This window comes from Corvus cornix, chromosome 3 (genome assembly GCF_000738735.6).
Source record: "Corvus cornix cornix isolate S_Up_H32 chromosome 3, ASM73873v5, whole genome shotgun sequence".
Classification (NCBI taxonomy): domain Eukaryota; kingdom Metazoa; phylum Chordata; class Aves; order Passeriformes; family Corvidae; genus Corvus; species Corvus cornix.
Window position 1 is genome coordinate 5,867,245 of NC_047056.1, and position 24,496 is coordinate 5,891,740.

The 24,496-nt window shown below is 39.6% G+C and overlaps 1 protein-coding gene across 4 annotated transcripts in view; it reads left to right on the forward strand.

Annotated features, from left to right (window-relative positions):
- The window catches only part of LOC104691528 (SLX4 interacting protein), a 72,164-nt gene extending 51,555 nt beyond the window's left edge, over positions 1-20,609 (forward strand). For 3 of the 4 annotated variants that reach the window (XM_019288006.3, XM_019288005.3, XM_010403050.4), the window contains exons 6-9: positions 3,170-3,247; positions 5,133-5,221; positions 17,689-17,798; positions 19,277-20,609. In XM_019288006.3, coding sequence (XP_019143551.1) covers positions 3,170-3,247; positions 5,133-5,221; positions 17,689-17,798; positions 19,277-20,105 — 1,106 coding nt within the window. In that variant the 3' untranslated portion in view covers positions 20,106-20,609. The remainder of the gene's footprint in view (positions 1-3,169; positions 3,248-5,132; positions 5,222-17,688; positions 17,799-19,276) is intronic. The other variant, XM_019288007.3, reaches the window with a different exon arrangement.
- Positions 20,610-24,496: the final 3,887 nt, after the last annotated feature.

Genomic DNA, 24,496 nt, shown 5'->3' on the forward strand with positions numbered 1-24,496 from the left:
GCTCAATGGTCCATAATAGCCGTGGGAGATGGCTTCCCACTGCTCCACGCTGCACCACAGCCGCCTCTTGGCAGCCTTCTGGAAGCTCAAGTCAGCTTGGCTGTGTCTCCTTTGGAAAACAAGTGTTGCTGGATAGTCTTACAGGAGAGTTGGTGTCTGATACTTCCTCTCAGTGTCGTGGGACCCTGAAATACAACAAGCAGGGCAAATTACTGTTCCCTTAAAAGGCAGTGCTCACTGGTGCCTATTTCAGCTGAAACTGAGCTGTGGCTTTTCTAGAACCACTTTTATGCAGTCTCCTTTTGGGTTCCAGGGTCTGTTTATTTCCTTGGGGTTGGTTTGTTTGTTTGGTTTTGTTTTTCTTGTTTGTTTTTGGACCCTGAATCTGATGATTTAAGTGCCCAGTTTTGAAACAAGAAAAACAAAACTTCAAGTCACTAAACACAATTTTATTTCTGCCTGTGTACTGGTAATCCACAAATGGAGCTTTGTCTGTATTGCATGGTGAAGAGGAAATTGAAGATGGGATCAACTGGGTTTGCTGAGCCCAGGATGTGTGAATTTTCTACATTACTGGAAGCAAAATTGTCTGTACCTTGAGGTTCTCTGTGGTACCTCTGTGTTGTGCTCAGAAGGAGTTAGGGATGGAGCATTTGGTACATATCAGTTGATCTGTTCTTCCATGAGATCATGAACAAATTTAAACTCATGCTGAGTAACTGTGTAGAAAGTTTAAAAAGCTGCAAGTCGCATGGGGTTCTTGGATAAGAAGGTTTTCTTGTGGGTCTTATTTTTAAGTTTCTTTTTTTCATGAAGCGGAATAGTTAATTGGAAAATATATTTCCCCAGAAGGAAGCTGAAAGAGGATATCACCATTTTTTATAGTTCTACAGTAACTTTGACAACTTTAAAACTGACTACAGAGTAGATCATATGTCCTGTACAAGAGGGTTTCAAAGCATTTGATGAGTGTAGCTGTGTGACACTTTCAAAATGCAGGTATCTTAAATGCAGTGCATCTTAATATTTTCTCATATTAGAGGGTTAGCAACAAGTAACAGCAAATATCTGTTAAGGCCTTTTCAGCAAAGTAGTAAATAATAATGGAAACGAAAATGATTTTCTGGCGTTAGTCCCTCTGGGCTAAGCTTATTAGCTCAGGTGCAATTCTCTGTGAAGGCTTTATAAGACTTTCAGACTGAAGCTGGTGCTGCAAAAATAGTTTGTAGAGGTGTCTTGATCTCTTACATAATTATTTCTTTTGTCAGATCTGAGGTAGGTGTTCTCTTCCACAGAACAGTAGCTGGCTGAATCAAGGGTTTCTAAGGAGAATTTGAAACTTTGTTCAGTCAATCACATGCAATTAAACACTTAAGCTCTCAGAGAATACCAGGATAGCAAGAAAAACAAACAGATATGGATGCCACTGATTTATAAAAGAATTTCAGGAACGAAGTATCCTGCTTTTCCTGTGAAACACAAAGATTCGCGCATTTTCATTTTAGATTCCTTTCAAAAAAACCCCAAAACATGTGGAATATCACCAACAGATGAAGGTAGAAAGAAAAACTTCCAATATTTACTGTCTGAAGTTTTGTTTTCCAAGTTGTGCTTTTAGGAATGCTACTTTCTCAGCTTTCCAAGGTCACAGTGGAGGATGTTGTTATCACACTAATAACTTATTTATATACAGGGCAAATTCTTTGATTGGACTAAGCCTACTAGCAGTGATAAAGAATTGTAGATGCCAAACTGGAAATAGCTAAAAGTAATTTTCCTTAATTGTTCTTTTAAGTAAACAGTTAATAAAGCTGGTGGATTACATCCAAATTTTTCTCTAGCGCTCATCATTTTTAAGGGATGGTTCAACTTGTCACATCTTGACTCGATCTCTAAAAGGAAGTCAAATTTTGAGTATCTTCCTGAGGGGAAGGAAAAAAGATGGCTGATAAATTTCAAAGGGATTGGTTATGATTGATAACTGTAGTTCTTAATGAGAGCTGAGGCTCAACAGCACTCGATGGTGAGCTCCAGAAGATCTTGTAGAAATAGGAAAGTGGTGGACCCCACAGGAGAGGATGTGCATTTATACTTGAAAATAAGGCATGCCTTGACACTTGCTCAGTAGGGGTTGAGACTGCAACAAGCAAACTTTCCTTCTTTTTAAATGGTTAGATTATAAAAACAACAGGAGCACTTAATATTCTAACTTATCTGTGCTAACTGCACCTAGGGTAGCTGACTGTCTTAAAAGCATCAATAATTTAAGTCTTGCAAACCCCATTCAAGTTAGGGGAAATAACACCCAACCTTCTTACACACTTTCATTTCAGTGAGGTGCACAGGGAGATTGGGGAGGATGAGTCACAGATGTCAGGTTTTTTTACACTTTCTGTGGGAGTCAGTTGCTAAATACCTTCATGAATGAAGTGCTAACTGATTTACCAGGGTCATTTGGGAATTTAAGTAGAACAAAAGTAAAAGCTGATTTCCTTGGTCTAATACTCTCTCAGTCATAATATAATCCTTTCTGCCCTTTTCTTACGCCCCTGGTGCACAAGGATTTCTGTCATTCTTGGAAATAGAAACTGAAAAAGCCTCTGGAGGTTGCAGGTACCTGCTTAGTCAGCCAGGCCAGCTCTGGCTGTTGAACATACTGAGGAGTTCAAATGTCGGCATTTCTCACTTCATTCAATGGAATTGTAGATAATTAAGCCCTCTCATGGTTGGTTTTCTTTGTAGTTATCTTTTATTTTCCTACCAGGTCTGTCACCTTCCTCTAGAAGATAGTTAAGATAATGGACATCTGTAGTGTTCTTGTAGAATATGTATGAAAACCCTGTGAGTAGCCCTAGTGACCACGACACCACAGTATTAAGCAAACGACACCTCTGATCAATTAATTTAATTTCTGTGGTTGGATTCCAGAACTTAGTGGTTATTAATTTGTGTAGATTTTTGTCCCGTTTCAGACTTTAATTTCTTGAGACCTCAGTATGAGAATTCAGCAGTTTCTTTTGGAAAATATTCCATTAAAGTTACGTTTTCCTTTGTAGTGTTGAGCTGCTGCTCCTTTCTCTCAATCCTGTCTTAGCAGATGTGCAACACTGAGACCAGAATGCCCAAGAAACCCTTATACTTAATATTATCCCTTTGTTTTATGTTGCAGCCAACAGTTTGCACATTACTGCCTACTTTATGAAGAGATGGGTTAATCTCCGTTGTGCTCTAGGGAAACGTTATCGTGGTAAGAAATCAGTTTCTTACAGAGTTACTTACAAGAGGAAGAAAGGGAACATAACTAAGATTTTGTCAAATTTTGGTCTACTTAATCAAAATTTCTTTCAGAACTTGGGCTTTTTTCAAAGGTTTCCTGAAAACAAAAAAACCCCCAACAACAACAAAACAACCCACAAAACCCCCAAAAACGACAAAAAAGGAGAAGTGTTTCTTGAGATAAGATGGATTTTTTTTTTTAAACTTAATTTTAAATTTGTGTATGCCTTGCCCCCAGGGTTATCAGCTAAGCCACACCAAATTCTGTAAGTATGACGAGACTCAGCATTTTCCTGAGTCTCTGCAGGGTGAATCAAGCAGAGGTTGCAGCATGAATCACTTCATTATTGCTCGAGTGTCTTGTGACATCAACATACAGTACAAGTGTATGCAGGAAAGGCTTTCATTCACCTCACAGCTATAAAATCTTGACGTAGGTGATGTCATTGGGACCAGGTCTTCTCTTCATGTTTTCTCAAGCCAAGATGCTCTGGAAGGAAGTGATATCAATCCTGTCCTGGCAACAGCAATGCAAAGGAGCTATAATGATCACTGCCCTTTGCGCTGACCTTGTGGCATTAAAAAAAGAGCAAAATCCTTAAAAATACTGAATACTTGAATAGATATTTTAAAATAATTTCTTGTTTTTATAGGAATTCATGATATTCATAAATGTTTAAATCTGTCTTCAAATGCTAACTGGTTGTTTTCTAAGTCCATATTGGCTGAAGATATCAGTGTTGACTTTAAATATTTCATCAAAGTAGTCTACTTGTTAGACTAGAATAGCAGTGTCTGCATTGCTATCTCAACATTGTTTGCTGTCTATTAAATTTGAACTGTTGTGAAGCATCAGTGAATACCTAAAGACACCTGCATTTTGCTAGCCAGCAGATGAGATTGTTGTAAAATGTAACAACAAAAACATGTTCCTGGAAGCAACTTGTCCTACGCTTCAATTCTACAATAAAACATCTATGAGATCAACCTCATAGGTTTTTTCCTGCAAGCCTTGTCGCTTTCTTGTCCCACAAAAATAGTGTTGTGGCTTCGTTCTGAAATATAACTAACTTTAAAAATTATTAACTATCTTTTTATAAAAACAAAAAAAACCAACAACAAAAAAGCAGGGCTGAAAATATGAAGATACTGATCTGGAAATAATTCCATAATGTAAAACAAGAAACTATCCAGCTGTGTTCTTCCCATAGCATTGCCAGGTACTGAATAAAGCTTTGTCTCATCTGTTCTAATCTGAGGACTTTTCATTTTTTAATCCTTTGTAAATAGAAACTTTGTTGTGTTCATAACAAACCATTTGATCTTGAGTAAAATGTGTAATTCAGTGGGAGTTAACCAGTTTGTTTAATAACTTCAAAAATCTCTGTAGTCAGAATGTGAAGCACTCTGCCCTGGCCTTACACTGAGGTTTGATGCCAAGCCCCGATTGAATGTTGTTCTGGGCTGCAAACCTAATTTACAGCTTTTGTGATGAAAAGACTCATCACCAGAATAGCACAAAAGAAATCCTTGTTAAGTGGTTTGTCTGTTGGTTCTGTCTGGTCTTTCTGTCCAGGGGTGCAGGTGGACTAATTTGCAGCCCTGACTGTCCTTTTGGGAACTCAATTTATTCTACTTATTGATTTTTTGGAATGCTTTATAAAAACAAAACAAAAGGAGGCAGTGGCATGTTGAAGAGAGTAGGTGAAAAGCTAGAGGGATGCATGAAATGAGTTAGTGTGCAATTAAAAAAATAATTTTGCTTACTAAAATAACATGTATGTATGTTGTTGTTATGAGTGGTTTTGAAAGTGGTTATGATTTTTGTAATCTTCTTGTCAATTCTTTTTGTGTAGAGCTCCGTGTGTTTCCAGAGAAATTTATTGTTTGTGTCAGTAAACTTGACTTTGATCCAAGTGCTTGGACATGTGACAATGGTATGTTGGTAAGTACAAAACTGTTCTATAAATTTTGGGGGTTTTTTAATAGCAATGAGATGAATGTTTATATATATAGATGTAGTTATTCAAGTATTTGTTACTGTCCTCTTGGAAGCAGAAAGTCACATTAACAGTTGGGCCAAAGTATTCAAAAGGACATCCTGAAATGAGCCTAAGGCAGGCAAAAAGGGGAATTTTGAAAGCTCAGCATTTTCTGAGCTTTGTAAAACTTGGAGGAAAAAAAAAAAGGTATTTAGAAAGCTGGGTGTGATTTTAGCACCCTGATTTAAGGATCTTTTTTTTCCTTTATATTTTGTCCTTGTAGCTGTTTGTAATGTCCACGGGTTTCTTGTATGTTTTCTTAGCACTTGTCCTGCGCAGCGACTCAAGCGGATCAGTGCTGGCCCTGCTGGGAAAAAAAATCCCCAAACATTTATGGAGGAAAAGGCACTGGTGTGTGGTTAAATACCATAAGCAATTCTCCTTAAATATTTCATCCTGAAGGCTTCATCAGGGTCAAAGGCTTCTGAATTTTATGCTGCAGTTAAGTGCTGATTGTCTCAGGAGTGCTCACATGGGCCCAGGTGCTGCTCTGTGGCTCACACCGAGGGTCACAATTACACCCTGAGGTCTGGGTGGATTTTAGTAGTTGATCTTACATGTATTAAAGCATATTTGACCCTTGAAAAAAAGGGTTTTCTTTTACTCATTCGACTCTTTTTTTTTTTTTTTTTTTTTTTTTTATACCAGGCAGGGTGTTCATATTTGTAATGCTAAATGCAGATTTTCTTGTTTCAATTCCTAGTTTGGTACATACCCTTAAATGTCAAAGAATCAAGCAAACGTTTTTTGCACTCTCAGAAAAGATTATCTCTCTGCTCTAGACGTACTTTGCTATTTTGAAAAGTATTACTTCTTCAGTTTTGTCTTGAAAACTACTTAATGCTTTAAGTAGAAAAGTCTATCTCTGCATTTTGACTGAGAAATAATAATGGGTTTTTCTTCTTGCTTAAGTAACTCTTATGAAATATCCAATTCCCTCATCTGGTATTTTTAATCTTTCCATAAAATGAGAGCTGAGAAGTTTTCGTTAGTTTTTCACATGATTCTGTGTCGGAAGGAGAAGGCAAATTTAAAAATTTGATGTTAGGGACTTTGGCTTTACTGTTTCAAAATTGGATCTTGATCTGTGGAAACTCCTTGTTGTTTAAAAGGCAAGTTAAAACACTTTTATATTTAAAAAGAAAATATCTCTTAGTAGGCTGATAACCTAATCAGAAATAAAGTCTTGAGAGTTTGCTTTGCTTACAGATGCAATGCGTGTGCACAGATCTGGCTGGGATGGCCAGTGTAATGTGTTGGAGAGAGAGTAAGAGAAAGTTACCCCTAAGCATCTTCCCTGATTTGAAGAACTTGGCAAGATGAGAGCAGACCCTCAGCAAATGTTTTGGAACATCTGTTTAATTCCCTCTCTCTTAAAGGGTCCACTCCAGACTGTTTTGTTGTTCTGGTATTCCTACAGCATGTTAGTACCAGATTTGTCATATACTCCAGTTGAGTACTTTGCCAAACTGGGGGAGTGTTTGATTGCCACTGAGAGTTTCTCAAGTTTTTGGCATTCCAGAAGAAAGGCAAAGGATCTGCACTTTGTGTATGTCTGCTTTTCTCCATGCAGTTGAGCCGTGAGTAGGCTGGAATTCTAAACTCTGCCCTACAAAAGACCACCCAGAAGACCTTTCTGTTGATACACTCAGCAGATTCTGTCAGGGGCTGGAAATGAGGCTGTGTTTTGTTTTCTTCTGTATGTTGTTTGGGTTTGAATAGTGCCACAGTGTTGGATGCAAGTTCTGTTAAACCTTTAATCAGCTCACACCCTTGGATTTGAGGGCATATTTGTGTTTTGCAAAAGCAGTTGACTATACATTAATGGAGACTTTGTCACTTTCCTGTGTTGCTGTGACTGTGATTGACTTAGTCAAGACTTGGTGATTATTTATTTTTTTTAAACTGTTTTTATGCTGGTTTATGGTCTGGGTCAAGCTTTCGTTCCTGAGCTCTGTCAAGACAAATCAGGCTCAGTGCTCCCCTTTCCCATTACTTGGAACCAGTTCTATGTCAGCCTGGTGCACGTTGCCTCCACTCACCACAGCTCTCTTCCTTCACCTGTCTTCAGCCCTTTAGTCTTTGCCTTTTCACTGCTTTTTAGGCTGTTCTGTGTATCTCTGAAATAGGCTGTGCTTAAACCATGAGTTTCAGGGGATGTAGCCAGCTATGAAATGAAATTTTCATGTCCTGCACCTTAGGAAAGAGTATAATTAGATTGCTTCTGAGATATTCACAAGCACAAACCTCAGCATCAGTTACTGGGAGAACCAATTTGAATCCTTCAATGATGCCTCATGTAAGACTAAGGTTAGAGTGGATTAGACAGTCTGTCAAATTAGCTCTAAGCATAAACTAATAAAATATTTGAGAGTGCCTCTAAGGAGCAGAGATTAAATAAAATACAAGAAAATCTATCGACCCTTAATTTTCTATGATGTATTTATAAATGGGTGTGTCTGTGGTTATGTTTAAAACTCAGGCTGCAGGCAGTAGTAAGCATTTTGGAAGAAGGGAAATCCCTGTTAAAGAAACAATATAGCAAGTTATTGAAATTACATAAGCAAATTGAAAGTCTTAAGGAAAAGATGGAAGAATAGGCTGGCTGATTAATGCTAAGTTTAAACATGAAACTATTGTTTCCTGTTTTACCAAACTATGTTTGTAATCTTGAATAGTTTTAGCTTGAAAAAGAAGACAGTTTTGGGAACATGGCAGAAGAGGAAACCCAGGGAAATATATAAGAGCTCTGGAGAGATTAGTCATCTTTGTCAGTGACGACATTTTCTCGATTATTATTATGTAGAGAGCTGAAATGGAAAATTGGAAATGGGTTATCTGGAGAAACAGATAAAAGTGGAAATGGAAATGGGTGGAAGGCTTATGAGCATTTGAAAATGTGCAAACAATGGAGTATTCATTGATAACCACATCGGCTTTATACCAGAATCTATGAGAGGAAGCACTTCTAGGAAAAGCATGAAGGAGGTTAAGCTAAAGATGGTATTAAAGTGGAAATTTGAAATTACTCTTTGAAATCAGAAAAGAAAGTGGGGAGTAAGAGATCCTGGCTTGATTAAAAGGGTCTCAGGGTTTCCACTGAGCCTTGTTAAGTTACAGAGACAGTCGTACAAAAATAAAGATCTTTTTCCATCAGAATATTGCTCTTTAAAAACCAAACCAAATAAAAAAACCCCTCATAGGTGCACACGGAGAAGAAAAGTGCTAAAGATGTGCCCAGTGCTTTTTAAATCCCCAGCAGGGAAATAAAACTATTTCATCTTCATACATGTGCGATTTGTAAATTGTGTCATTGTAATATACTTCAGGAGCATTAGAGAATTCTCATTCTTAGAACTCTTAAGAGCATTAGTGGCAGGGTTTGCTTGGGTTTTGATTATGCTGGCAAGAGGCTTCTGGTTCTTTCATGCAAACATGAAACTTAGCTGTAATTAACAGGAGACTTGTCCCACTGGGGTGTGTGCTGCTGGAATGGTGTGTCTATTGGAATGTAGAATGAAAACTTCAGATAGCAGCAATTTGTAAAGATTAGTACAAGACTTTATGTGGAATTTAGTTATCTTAAATGCTTTAAAGACTTATTGTTAAGTGATATCAGATTGGGTAGGGGAAGAAGGAAATGCTGTGAAATAGAATTGCACAAATCACACTGTAAGTACTTGGCATGTGTGTGTTTATCTATATATGTGTATAAAATATTATAGTGAAACTGCTGTGCTGGTGGGCTACTACTGAGAAGGTCAGTCCACGTCCCCTCTACATCCAGCCACATACTCCTTTCCTTTCTGGTTACAATGGACCAAGTGATTCTTCAGTTGAGAATGAATTAGTTCATTGACTTGATCTAGCAGAAAATTATTTATTTGTGAAGTTTCTGTTTTTCATTGGAGGATTAGTTTTCCATCATGTCAGTTCATTGAACCAACTCATCCTGTACCCACATGCTTGCCAATTGTGATGTAAAAAAAAAATGTTGCCGGAGCAAGCAGCTAGGATTTGGATGAATGGAGCAGAAGCACCCTTTAGGTAGCGGCTGAGAGGGTTTGGAAGTAACATCCACAACACCTTAATGTTACATTTGTTGTAATATTTGTCTTGTTGCTGGTTTTTTTATGTCACTATCCTTTTTAAATTTTTATAAAATCTAGTTTTCTGGGATTTTAGATAATGTGCTGAATTCTTTTCAGTCATTACAGGAAACAGGATAAAAATATTACGCTGTAGTTGGTAGATATGAGCAGGGTTCACTACTTCTTTCAAAAAGGTAGAGAGGGGAAACTGCAGACTAATGAACTTTATCCTAATACCACATTAGTGAAACAGGCAAAGAACTGCTTTGGTGAGCTTTCACTGTCGCCACTTCAAGCTTCTGTCACTTTTTTTTCATTCATCCTTCATGTTCTGTTCTCCTCCTGCCTTTGCTTCCCTGGGCATTCTTGTCTTCAGTGCCTGTCAGTGCTGGCATGTGTGGGGAGCTGGGCTCATTCAGTGATCCCTCTGAAGCCAAGAGGTGGTTTTGTTTTGGTTTTTTGTTGCCGTTTGTGTGGTTCACTTTCAGCCAGATCCCTTCAGTGTTGATCCTTGGCAGGACCACGTGTTGGGTAAGGCTGAGACTTTCCTTTCATTGTTGGTCTAGCTTTAAATTAGCTTGAATCATTAGGCTGCTGTCCCTGAGAAACTACATCTCAGAGTAATGATCCTGAAGGCTTTGACTCGGTTATAAAAAGAAAGCTACAGCAGCTTTACAATATTCCCTTTTGTTCCAGCTGTCTGCCTCTTCTCCTTGGAGATTACCACTCCTGCAGCAGCGTTGCCAAAAGGGCTGTGTGCCTGCATCTCATCTTGCTGTGTATCACAGTCCTGCAGATTCATGCACACCAAACTTCCCTGGATTTTCGGCTAGCGCACTGAATTGCGGGTGGGAGCAGCTGGGGCATGTGTGTGCTCCCTCCTGCCAGCTCTGCGTGGGGCAGGAACCTCCTGCAAAAGGAGAGGGAGGAGACCTGAGAGCAGTGATGCTGTGAATTGCCTCAGTGAGATTTGTCTGAACTTGTCGGAGTTTCTTCTTATAGCTTCCAAACTGATTTATTTTCTGCATGGCAAAAGTCTCACAGCTGTCTGCTGCGTTAACTATCCAGAAAAGTGAACAAATGATGAAATGAAAACTGACACAATTATTTCAATTAGTCAGGACTAGAGAAGGCTTTGGAGCATTTCAGAGAAACCTCCCAGAGCTGGGTAGAGGGGCACTAGGGCTGTAAATGAAAATAATCTGTTGATAAATGCACAGTATTTTTAGTGAAAAGAGCAATTGCAGTGCTCATGCAAACTGCTGAGTGAATTAACTGTGGGATTGCTGGAAAAAGGCCAAGATATTGCTGCAAGGAACTTTGTAGCATCGTAGCATTATTTATCTGAAAAGCAGACAGAATATTAGAGTATATATGGAATGAAATAAAAAGTCTTATTTATTGCCTTAAAGCCAACAGTAAGTGGAATACATCCTCAATAAAAGTGTACCTCATTATACAAAATCAGGTAAAGCAGAGCAGAAATACAGATGGTCCTGTAGTTGCAGTATAAATGATTAAGCTCATAAAATGATTTCCATATGAACCAATCTTCAAAAAGTAGGGACAAATTGAGCAATCTTTTACTCATTTTGGTAGTTGCTTCTTATATGAGTGCTCCAGTTGATTTAGATCTAACTACTTAGCAGCGTTCACAAGTTCCCATTTGTAAAAGCCTTGTGGTTATTTAAGATATTATCATCTGTCATCATCCTTTCACCTCCCTCATTTTCCTCTCCCCTCTCACTCTTGCTGTCACAGCTTATGCTGGTGTTTCATGTGGATTTGAGCTGATCCTCTGCTCCTTCCTCTCTGCAGACTTGGAGAGGATGGGCACCCCTGGCAGAGGGGCAGGGGGAGGGCTGGCAGAGATCATGTTAAAGCGTCAGGGAGCTAAAAGTTCTATTTAGCTGTGGTGCATCTGTGAGATTTTGATGGCTCTAGGACTTGAAAAGGTTTAACTTACTTCAGATTTTGACAATAATTCTTGAAATTCCTGTTGGGCAAAGACTATTTGACAGGATTTTAAAAAATTGTTTTAAAGAGCAATCAGCCTTCAGCAGAAATCTCTTAGAAGTAATAGGAAGTTCATAACTTGACTGAACAGGAAACTGAAATATATGATGGTGTAAAGTTCATGGCAGGATTTTTGAACAATTTGTAATGATTTGAAATTATTTGGAGGGACAGATCCCCAGTGTGAGCTCAGAAATCTTGGGAGCTTTTGGGGTGGTGGTACTGGTGTTTGTTTTGGAAACCAAGCTAAAACATTAAATTGTTGCACAGTAATTATTTCCTGAGCTGTGCAGTTCTTGTTTTACATTTTTTGCTTCTGTATAACCAGCAAGATCAAGAGTATTAGTTATTCTTTACAAGATCTCCTCCAGTTGTTACTGTGTATTGTAATTGCATAAAAAGAACAAAAGAGCATAAAATTGATGTATTTTTTCCCAGATTATTTTCCTGTAAGTATTAAAAGTGTTGAGCATCTGAATCACATTGTATACATCATGTACTCTAAGGAGTATTCTCTAATGTCATATAACCCATGCTTTGTCTGCAAGGGCAAATGCAAAGTTCGCTTCAGTGTTGCTGGTGGGTGATGCTGATGGGCATCTGCACTGGTTGGCCCTGATGCCCAGTGAGATTTGGTAGGCACACAGAGGATCCTCATGCCAGGCCTGTCTCAGATATTGGCTCATGGTTTGTAAGTTGGAGAAAGGGGTCGAGCACCACATAAAATTGCTATTCCTTTATTTTATAAAAATCTCTTTCAAGTATGAAATGTGTGTCTTGCATGCATGTCCTCTTTCATAACTACTGGAGTCATGAACATAAAATTGATGGGAATTGATGGCTGAAGATGCATGCTTATAAGGCATTGGCTTCCTTTAAAAAGGTAAAAATTGACTGTTAATATGCTTTAAATTTTTCTTCAGTGTCACTGAGAGAAGTTATTTTGGTTGAAAAGCTGTTGTCTACTCCTGCATTTCTTATCAGTGGATACTTTCTCTGAAGATAGAATCTGAGTCTTGTAGCATCAGTGTATAAAATCAGAATGATTAATAGCTCAATTACTTAACATTAATTTTAGCACTTCTTGCCTTCAAGCAAATGCACACAGCCTGTGTCACGTGCTGCTCAGTATGTAAATAAATCGGTTGTTTCAGGAGCACTTCTCTGCCTCTAGAAAGTGTGATGGGAGTATTTGCTCTGTGTGTTACACATAGGTTGAATTTATAAAAACACTCCATTGCAGCTTTAGGTTTTAGGAAGAATCACATTTCATTTGTTCTATGTTATTTACAGCAGGAATTCTTCTATTTTCTCTTCTTTAGCGAGTGTTGAAATGCAAATCTAGAGAGCTCTGAATTTCTTACACTCAGAACCATCTGGGCTTCCTCCTATACGTGAAATACAGTTAAAATCTGAACCAAACACTTCAAAAGGAAGAAGGCTTTTTCCTTCAGAGAAGTCATATGCTTTAAGCTAATCTGGTGATGCCTGGGGGACCTTTGGAATGTTTGTAATTGCCAGGACTTATGTATTGAGTGAGAAACTTGGGTTCACACGTTGTGTTTTGAGAAAGTGAAATGTGTATCACGGGGGCTTGTAATAGACTGGGCCAGTGCTTGGACTAAATAGTACAGACCATAGGGTCTCCTGACCAGCAAAACTTAAGATCCATGGTGTCAAATTCTAAGGAATTTTGGTGGTAGATAATGAAGACTGTACTGATCCAGGAGTTTGATTTTACTTTCTGTGCTAGGTCATGGGTGGGTTGAACAGTTCTGCTCCTGCTGGCGAGTTGCAGTTTGCTCTGGCTGTGACATTCTTTTCAAGACTGAAATTGGAGTATTTTTGAAAACCACCAGTATTCCTTAAAAATACCTATTTCAAAGGCAACACCAGTATTCCAATGTAACGTGGAATGATCCGAATGGTTTTTACTGGAATTTACTGACTTTTAGAGCAGGGCAGTCAACTTTAAAATGTAGAGAGCAATATTCCAGAAATCTGATCAAGGAACTGTATTTCAGGTTGAGAATAATATCCATTTCTGTACTTGGAAAACTTCTGCAAGTGTTTTATGATGTGGTTGGAGTTCCTAAGTAGAACTGCCAGGACTGATGCATCACTACATTGGAAATGCAAAAAAATTTGCATCTTGAAACTGTGGGAAGTTTTTCCTTCATGTGGGTTGGGAGAGGGCAAGAGACCAGACCCAAAGTCCTGTCTCTGTCACTTTTTTATCGGTTAGATTGTAGTATCTGATTTATCCTTCCCTCACAAGCCTCCTCACTTGCTTTAAGGAGCCCTTTTTGTTTATCAGATTGGAAGGAGTCCTGTCTGACCTCTGTGATCTGTCAGTCATCTATTAGGACACCTCTGAAACCTAAAGGTTATCTTTGATGGTTGAGCTAATGATGCAGCTTACAATGACACTAAGAGAAATCATGCAATTGCAAGCTCCTATAAAGCTCCCCTAAATAAGTATTTCTGTCTTAATCATTTCAATAATTTTAGTTTTATTGTGTGTGCCTGGGATAATAGTTTAGTTCATAGCTTTGCCTATATTATTATCTTTATAGTCCCTTCCCATTTGCCACTGTGATATAAAAATTGATTTCTTGAACCTGTTGATATATTCTATTAAGTATTTTTGATGAGCCACATTGATAAATGCATTTTAAAAACGGTGTGTTTTTATTATGAGGTTGGTTTATTTTTGTTAACCAGACATAAAATTTAATTATCCCTTAGTCTTATTTTATTGGTACATAAGCTTGTGGCACTGAGAAGAGTAAGACACAACTAGAAAGCATGACATCGGAGAGGTAGGAAAGGGGTGCAGCAGTGTTCACTTCGAAAGTTTTCTTTCAACCCAGTATTAGACTGGAAAAAAAATGGGTATTTGTATGAGCATATTGTCATGCTGAAAAGGCCAAAGCTTTCACTCTGCTTCAGGGTAATGAGTTGTAAGGGTTCCTCACAAGTGCCCATCCATGGCTAGTTCTTTAATAGATATTTAATGCTGTACTGCTGAGTTCAGCTGTCCGGGAGAGAGCTGGAGATGGCAGTGACCACTTTTACAGTTTTGAGGGTTTCTTTTTCAGCTTGAGTGAGTAGTAAGTTGAGTAAGATGGCAAAAAAAAAGAAAAATCAATTTGATAAACCTTAAAGGAAGTATGTTCAGTGCCTAACAGTCGTATTTCTCTGTAAGTTTTGATAGAGGATTTTATTCCCCCAGACATCTCTTTGGATAAGTATTTTGGATCTTAAAATCAGGTTTGGGGAGGCCATTGTCATGAGCAGGTAGGCTGGTAAGACTTTGTAAGCTTCACTTCTGCAGGCCATTCTCTGCAGTTTTAGTGACAAAAAGGACTGAGCTTACCCTGGGATTTTAAGAGCACATATTTCTAATAGAACTTGGCAGTTCAAGGGCTAGAGAAGCATTTTAATCTTTTGTGCCCACCCAGTCTCTATACAAATGTAAATATGTCTGTCTTTAACAATTTGCCAAGAAATGTGGTTTTAATTTGTTAGCAGCAATCCCACTCCCTGCAGCTCTTTCAGAGTCGAGTCGCAAGTCTGGCGGTGCTTTGACGTTTTTCTCTGTCATGGTGTCATTGTTTATATGATGTCTGCTTCTGCTGTCCTCCCTTTTATGCCTGGAATATTTTTCTTTAATTATTTCACTGCCTAAAAGGAATTTGGGATTACTAGACAGGATGAGAGCAGATTAGCTTTTTTTCTTTCTTTAACAAGTCCTGAAGTTCCCATAGGAAATAAATAGTATTCCCAAAACAGACAGTGTGTTTTATTTTTTTTTAATTAACTAAAATTATTAAGTCTAATAAAGAAAATAAAGGAAGTATCACCAATAATGGCTGTGTGTCTTAGTAGTATATGGAGTGCCCATTGTTGTTATTTATGACTCTCTTTGCTTCTATTGTGGACTTATTCCAGCCTTAGGGAGTTTACATCACTCCTAATAGCAAAAGGCTCTCTGGTTCCCACAGAGTCTTTCAAAGACTGACTCATATGCCTTATGTTAATTGTTCAGCTCTCAAAATACAGCACTTACAGGGTGTGGTTCCGAGGGGAAAATCTACTGTACTTAGAGGGCATGTTCAGAAGTGTTTCACATATAAATCATTTTGATTTTTACTTTTTTTGATGCCTTAACCCTTTCTGTCACGGCTTTGTGTGATAAGTTATTTGAAAGCAAAACAAGGGGTTGATGACAGCGCAGGGAGGGAATGTGTTAGCCCTGCAACTTGGGGCCATTAACTCCGGCCTGACTCAACTCACAAGTGCCATGACTTCGTCATCCTTGCCTCTCTGCAGGGTTTGCTCCTCACACCGTGGCAGGACCATCCCAGTCCTGCAGGGTTCGGAATCGGATGCAAGTTAGAACTGGGGTTTATTGCTTATCTGCAGTAGGGCATACGTGTGGACAGGACTTATCCCCAGTCTTCCCCTGGATTTTGTACTAAGGGCTACTTTCCACGCATTGCAACAAGAGTTGCCTTAGTGGGTTGCTGATCCTGTCCTGGTCGGTGTGTTGGGGACTGAAGAAGATTAACAGAATTAACCTTACCCGGTTCCACCCAGCAGGAACTCAGATGGGCTCTCTGGCCAAGTATGAGTGCTCTCCAGCTGCTTTGATGCAGGATGATTGTGCAAGATCCTTCAGCCTCCAAATTGTGTGACTGTTACTGGAAATCAAAACAGTTTCTACAGACTTTACAGTCTCTGCCTTCTCTTAAAATTAGCAGAATGCTCAAGTATCTTAATAGTATTCCTGTCTTTAATAGCTTACAAAGTATGATAATATATTTAGTCAAATTAGGGGAATCTACCTCCAACAAGAACAGAAGCAGCAATTAATCCCTGAGATTAAACTAGTTAAGCTTGATTTCTGAGGTTGGGATCACATTGCATGTATGCTCCATGTGTTTTCTGCCTGCTGTAAGCACACTCGTTGCACCATGAGTGGACAGAGCTTCATGCATCGCTCAGTGCGCACACTTGTGTAACTTGTTTCTGAAAGGAAGGCTCAGAACAGCTGTAGTTTTTTAAGTGCCAAAATGGCTTTGCTTCTTTGCCTGACTATGCTCCTTCTGCTAGCAAAACAGGAAGCTGTTTTCACTGGCTATTTCTTCTGGAAAGAGCATGGAGGTCCCCCCACCCTCTCCTTTAAAACAGAAATAAAAATGGACAGGGCTTAATCTCCCCTAAGTGACAGGTTCCCGAGGGGTGTTCCAGGCAGGGGTCATGTACAGGCTTTGGCCTTGTGCCTCTGCTGGCTTTCTCTGTGTCCCTCAGTTCTTCCATATCACCTGGTTCCAGTGCCCTTGCTTCACCAAGGAATGGGCTAAAGCAGCACTCTCTGTGTTTGGGGAGCCCCTGTCAGAGGCTGCATCGTGGAGGCTGAGGGAGAAAAGTGCTGTCAAAGACAAAGAGATGCACAAAGCCTCTTCTCTTCTTCACCACTTCTTTTTCCTCTCCTCCATAGCCTCGGAGATAATATTTTTTTGGAGTGTGTAGTAGTTAATAGTGAAATCAGCAAATGGCCCTTCTCTGATTGAGATTGTTTCCTTGTGAAAGGAAGTGCTCACAGCTTGATGAAAAAGAGCATTTTCCTTCCCTCCCGCTCGCCCCAACCTCGTATTATATAAAAGGATGGTGCTGCTGTTAGCTGAGACCAGAAAGAATTCCCCTGTTGTCCTGTAGTAGCCAACCACTACAAGCTGCAAGCGTTTAAATGTTAGAATTAAAAGTTTTAACCCTTGCCGTGTTCAATGAGCAAATAATGCTGTGTATGTTTTTTTGTAAGTATGGAAAATTATGGGAATTCCTCTGAGAATAAGTGTATAGACCACTGCGCCAGTCAGTCTCTTTAGAAAAAAAACTGACAAGCATGCTCCTGTCTGCAAGAGAGATTCCTGGCATTTGTCACAGTTTGAGCCACAAAGATGTCAAATATTTGCCAACAGTTTCCTCAGATGGTTTGGAAAGCTACATCCTTTACATTGCAGTCTTGTTTGTTTGCGGTGTATTTTAGCATACAAAATATGTTGGTTGGGAGTCAAGGGGAGGGAACTGACTAGACTCCCAAATATTAAAAGATTAAAAATAATTGTTTCTCTTAGACTGCTCAGATCAAAATAATAAAGAACAGCTGTAAATCTTAGTATTAGAAATGAAGCTTTCTGTTGAATAATCGTAGCTTGATGTGTCATGTTTTAAACCTGTATTTTTTTCTGGAGCAGAAAGAAGAACTTTCCAGTGGGACGTCTGAGTATTTTACTGAATCTGCTGAGAACAAGAAGCTTGAGATTAGACTGAGTGAACAAATAAAGCAAGACATCCTGAAAAAAATGTATGCCACTGTTCTTTCTAAGCTTTTGAATTTATAAGTGGTAAAATTTGGTTTGGTAGAATCTAGCTTATGTAATAAAATTTTAAATAATATAAACTACTTTACAAAAGATTGTTTTGAATTACTGAAAGATTACTGCTGTGGTGTGGATAAGCACATAAAATGATTGTTGTTGTTTTTTACAGCATAGAGAAAGCTATTACAACCCACACAGATATCACACATAGCACTAGGCAGAGTCAAAACAGGCTGTTTTTCCTTGAATTAAGCTCTCAGCCAAAATAAATATGTGATGCTTGAATTGGGTGAAAAACACTTCACGAATACTTTTTTTTGTTAATTTTGAGCATCTGGATCACTGATCACAATTAAAGAATTGTGATGGAATGGATGGGGAGGGTGAGCTGATCAGCTGAACATGTTACTGCTCCATGTGGTACCAGGACACCATCCGGTCTTGCGTGAGCTCCCAGCAGCTCCAAATCACCTGTGAAATCAGGGATTTGTTGTGAGCCCTGGCAACTTTTCTTTTTACCCATGTTGTCTCATCTGTGTTGTCTTTAGAAGTTAGATTAGCTTTGGAGCTGTGCCAGCTCTACCTGTTTTGGGTGAGCCCTCTTTGAGAAGAGTTAGATACACTGACCTGGGAGTTACTCGGCAGCAGCTGGGCAGCAGAAAGTGGTTTCGGCTTGGGGCCATCTCTAGTAACATGTTTGGACTTAAAATGCAGCTTCAGTACTTGGGCATAACGTTCATCTTATGGGCTGTGTGAAATCCAGATCCATAGGTACCACACTGCTGAGGAGTGTTTATGTACTCACACTCCATCAGCTCCCTTGTGATCCCATTTTCCTGTATAATTCCTTTTAGAATATCATCTACTTGCATTACCTAAGTCCTTGCCAGATGAATGGGCTTGATACTAGATGAGTGGTGGTTAACTTTAAAGTAATGCTTTGAAATGTCCTGGGAAAAATTCCAGAGGAACATTCTAAAATAGAGATTAGGAACTCTCACACAGAGGCGCACTTGCTGCCTCTCCCCACCTGCCCCCTCTGTTCTGTAGATATGCATTATGCATGTGGATATATGGGAATGGTTTGCAATCATTTAGGCACTTAGGAAATGCTATTTTATCTAGCCGGTTCAGAAAGGAATTCAATATACTTCTGCTCTGTTGACCTTTAACATCTGTAATGAATCCAGTTCTGCCTCTTGGAAAAGAGTGTGAACTCACTCCTTCATGGCTTAGTCATTAATAAATAGGGTTCTCCCCTAGTGCAGTGGAAAATCAGATGGATAACGCTTGATACTATCCACACTAGACAAACATTGCTGCTTGTCAAGATGATATGCAGGGATTTTTTCCATGTTCAGAAAGAGGGTGGCCCAAGTGGTGTTTCAGAGTTGGAAAAACGGTAGGTGGAGGCAGTAAAGGTTCTTTTTTCTTTAAAAAACAAAATTCCTTTTTATTGCAGTGTGAAGAGGACAAAACCAAGGAGAAGTAGTGCAAGCAAACCTCAAATCAGCAAGGACTCCAAGAAGGTGTATCTTGGCTTGGGGGACTTGCAGACAGAGAACAGAAAGAACGACTGTCAGACTTCCCTCAGTGCTTGGTCTGATGTCAAACGTAGGAGTCCAGGCCTGCTGAAAGACTGCACAAACACAGCTGAGAGCACCTTGGAGCTTCCTGCGTTAGAGCAGAGAAATTGTGTTAATCAGAGACAGCCAGATGATGTTCGCAGCCAGCAAAAACCTCACTCTCTGGAGTGGTTGGAGACGAGTCTTCTACTCGAGAACCCTCCTTGCAGCTCTGAGTCAGCGCTGCCGGCTCCAAAACAAAGTCAGAGAGTGACCAAAACACAGGCTCAGCTAAAGACCTGTGGTTCAGAGGAAGAGTTGGAGTATTTCACAAAAGTGTCCTCCGAAGGGACTCCTTTAACTTCTATCAATACAGAAATTAGTAAATGTGATGATAATTGTTTGGGTCCGTTCCTGGAGGAGAAGACACCCCTTAATTCCAGGCTGTTTTCAAAGCAAGACATGACAAAGACTGTGGCTGACAAGAAATCATTGAGAAAAAACCCCTCCTGGTCTCTGTCAGCAATCAGCAGTGGAGTGCAGGCAAGCCAAAATGAGCCAAGCACAGCCACTGAAGAGTTGCCTGCAGTGCCAACATCGTGTCTAGAACTGCACCCTGTGTCTTCAGAGGAGCTTTCCCAAAAAAGAAAAAAAGAAGTGGAAAATGGTCTCAGGAAGTTAAAACTGCGAAGGCTTAAAAAGTCACAATCTGAAATATTACCTTGATGGCACAGGTGGTCAGCCAAGTTTCTGCATAAGCAAATAGTAGGTAGCGATTCAAAATGATGGAAAATAATATAAATACAAAATCAAAATTAGAGAACGTTAAGAAAATTTTGTTAACTAAGGATCTTAGTCATTTGGAACTTTAGTAATGATAATCCTTTTAAGTCTTTAGGAATTAGACATTATTATTGCACAAATCAGCGTCATATTTATAGAAAGAAATACCTCTTATAAAATAATATTTACTAAGCAAAATTTTAGATTTATGCATATTCACTGGTATTAAAAAGTCCTATCAGCTGGTGACAGCAAAAGGTAAAACCCCTTGTGTGATCTGTTAGCAGCTACAGTTATTTGGTATCTTGCTTGTTTCTGAACATGTAGTTTATTTTAGTAAAAATTAACCCTTTCTCTATATTAGAAAGTTTGTGGTTACTTACTTGATCTTTACAACAATAAAGCAAATTGAGGTTATTTAAAATAAATCTTGAACCGGGATTAATAGCTGATGATTTGAGGCCCACTTTTTCAGAGAAGTTTCAAAATAACTATAGTTTCTGCTTGTGTAGTTTTGATATGAACATTTCTTTCTAGCCCATGTTGTGGATACAAGTCATCATGCATTTCATTTTGGGGAAAAATGAAGATTGTTTTTATATATTTAGATTTATATATTTCCACCTGGATGTGCAGACATTGCTCTTGGGTGAAGTTCATATAGAAACGTGTACACATCTTCATGCATACATGTTTCAAAATCAGGCCTTGCTTGTGTGCAAGGGCAACACACTGGTGTTCATGTGTTAGTGATACCCAAGTTAATTCTTATTTTAAGATAATTTTTAATTTCATAGTGCTTGTTCATACTGCTTTTTAAATTTAAATGATAATGAGCTAAAGAAACATACCTTTTTTATTTAATGCTTATCTTTTTTAGATGTGTAAAATAAATTTATAAGCCATTTTCTTTCATCATTCTTAAGATCAGTGTGACCACAGACACTGAGTCAGCAGTGCCCTGGCAGCCAGGAGGGCCAGCCATGTCCTTGAGATGCACCAGGCACAGCATTGCCAGCCAGGCACAGGAGGGGATTGTTCTGCTCTGCTCTGACCTGGGGCAGCCCCTCCTCAGGTGCTGGGGACAGTTTTGGGCACTGCAATATAAAAAAGATATAAAGGTGTTAGAGAACATCCAGAGGGGAGTCCATGAGGATGGTGAAGGGCTTTGAGGGGAAGCTGTACGAGGAGCGGCTGAGGGCACTGGGTCTATCCAGCCTGGAAAAGAGGAGACTGAGGGGAGACCTCACTGCAGCTACAACTTCCTTGTGAGTGGAACAGGAGGGGCAGGCACTGATCTCTTCTCCCTGGGGGCCAGTGACAGGACTGTAGGAATGGCCTGAAGTTGTGGCAGGGAGGGTTTAGGTTGGGTATCAGGAATAGGTTTTTCACCCAGAGGGTGCTTGGGCACTGGAACAGGCTCCTCAGGGAAGTGGTCACTACACTCAAGCCTGGCAGAGCTCAAGAAGCATTTGAACAATGTTCCCACGTGCAGGGTGGGATTGTTGGGGTGTCCTGTGCAGGGCCAGGAGCTGGACTTTGATGATCCTTGTGAGTCCCTTCCAACTCAGCATATTCTGTGGTCTATGATTTTATGTGAAGTAATTTAGAAAAATCTCAGTGACATTTACTTATGACTGTGGATATCCTCATTGAGGTTAAGGAGATGATTCACATCCAGGAGCATTAGAGTTGGTGGTGTAACCCAGGTCCTGATGAGAGTTTGCAGCTCTGCAGCTGACACCAAGACACTGCTGATTGTACAGCTTCCTCCTGCTGGAAATAATTTCTGCTCTTGCTGCAAATGAAAAAGATTCTGCATGTGTCTGGAAGACATGTTCTCTTTTTTCTTTCTGCTATTTGGGTGATGTTTCTCAGTGCTTTGCAGTCAGGTTGCTAATCCTTACCCAGCTCCAGGTTCTGCTAAAAGGTCTTTCCCAGTACCAGCAAAACCAAGGCTGCAAAGAACCTGGTTTGGAGGAAGAAGAGCCTGAGGTATGTTCACTGTTGTCTTTTTTATGTGCTGGAGATACTGGGCCAGGAAGGGAGTGAAAAACCCCTTTTTGATGGACTTGAAAGAGATACAGGGATATTTAATTGAGTATTTATCAGAAAAATGAGAGTAGTTGGAATAATTTGATAATTTATATTAAAGTCTTAACATAGATAACTCAAGTGTCAGAAACCAGAAGGCAACCACATACGGTTTTTATCATCCCATACTGTTATTCTATATACATATATATGTATATTTTAACCTTATAATTACATTTTAGTTTTAATCTTAACTGAATAACATACCTGCCTGCACCCTTTCAAATTAATGTCATACATTTATAGGGGGCTTGGGTAGATTAAACCATTGTTTGTGTAGCTAAGAACACTTGATTTTTCCTTTAGGATGTTGTGTTAGGTTACTTAAAATGCTGTTTTCATCTCCTCTCTGATGCCTGGGAACATCTCACTTTCAAAGCAGTGATCCTGCAACAGTGAGAGATGTAGGGTGATTGAGGGTGTTAGAGCCTGGAGAGTCAGAACAAAGGCCGGTGGACTTTCTCACAAGTTCACAGTGGCATCATTCCTTCTGTCCTTGATAAGTTCTAGGCTCTTTGGAGCTGTGTATTTTTGAGCTTCATTACTATGAAAAGTTGTGTCCTGGATCCTCTCAGAAATGCAACTATTCAGGGAAAAAGCTTTGAATTCATGGTCATTTCTGGATTTTAGATGGTGTTGCAGCTCAAAATGGCTTTCTTTTGTCTGTGCGGCAGGACTTCTATACCAGCTTCCCTTTTGCAAACCTGGTGGTGCTTTGGGGTTGCTGGGACACCCAGGCTGTGTCCGTGTCTCTCTCCTCTCTCTGCTTCTAGCCCAGGGTCACCTCACACTTAGCATTTTTCTTTATCACCCATCCATCCACCTGCACCCAGAGGGCTGGCAGAGGTGTGGTCTGACATGCTCTTGAACCACAAACCTGATTTCCTAAGTCAGGTTTAGGGGGAAAAAAGGAACTGGAAACTGAGCTGGAGTAAAATTAGCAGTTTGCAAGTCTTGGCTTTCTATTACCAAATTGCTTCTGCACAGCATTAGCATACCTTTCTGTAAAAGTAATGAATATTTAAGCCTCTGTTCTCTTCTGAAACAGCCACTGGAGCACAGAAACAATGCCTTTGGTTCATTTTTTTATCCTAAACCAGCCAGCTTTGATGGGTTATTATTTTTAATGAATCATCTGGTTCATTTGGTCTGTGCTGCTTGCTGATAATGAACAGTCCTTTCCTAGTGAAACACTTTCTGCTGCATGCAGATGATCATTGCCATTATTCTTTACATCAAAGCAGTTAAAAATATTTGTTAGTGGACTTTTATGGTTAAACATATATCAAAAGCTAGGCCAGCCTTTTACATAATCATTTATAAAGAGGAAGCAGCTCATGTGAATTCTCCCTTGCCCAGCGTTTGTCGGTAGGAAAGTTTTAAGTATCATACCCAAGATCTTGTGGGTACTAAGCTTTGTGCTGGTTCTGGTGTTACCTGCCAGGTAGGCACCCAAACTTCCTTTCCTACAGAAAGTTTTGCCCAAGTAAGGTGTTAAGTAGCTTCCAAAGACATTTATTTGGTCAGTGTGAACTTCCTTCCCTCTCACTGCTCAGCATGTGGATTGCATTGGCTGTTTTAATTGGCATTTTGTATCATCATCTCATTGGCTTTGACTGGAAAATGGTTTCTTTCTAAAGAAAAAAAATGAAGGAAATATTTTTGTGTTTGCAATTGGAGTAAGAAAGATGTGAAATATAGGCTCTCCCAGATTGCATGCTATGAATAGTTATCTCCTTGGCTTTATCAGTACCCAGGGAAAGGTTTTGTTCTCTATTTAAACAGCTGCAGCAAACAGAGGCAATAGCACTGAGCCTCTTTGCCAGCAGTGGGAAGTGCAGGTTGGCCTCAGAAATTAGCTTTAATAAAAGGCACTCCTCACTTCTTTGCGTTGTGCTTTTTCTCCTTTAATAAACATTAACTCACTTCCAGTAACCCAAGTGAAGGAGAAGATGTGGGCTGAGGGGAACAGCCACGCACAGAGCCTTTCATCAGAGGGATATCAAAAGCGCTCAGCAGCTGAACCTCAGGGAGCTGGAAGTGCTTATTCTGACAGCTGGGGCAGCACTGAGGGAAGCAGTGCGTCCAAGGTAAAGCAAGCTGGTTAAGGAACAGCAAATTCTTTCATCAACTCACACAACTCCTTCTGTCCACATGTTTTCCCCAGATAATTAAAATTGAACCTGGTAGTGTGTGACCTTGTCCTTTCCACAGTGGCAATAAGGTGACATTTTCAGGTG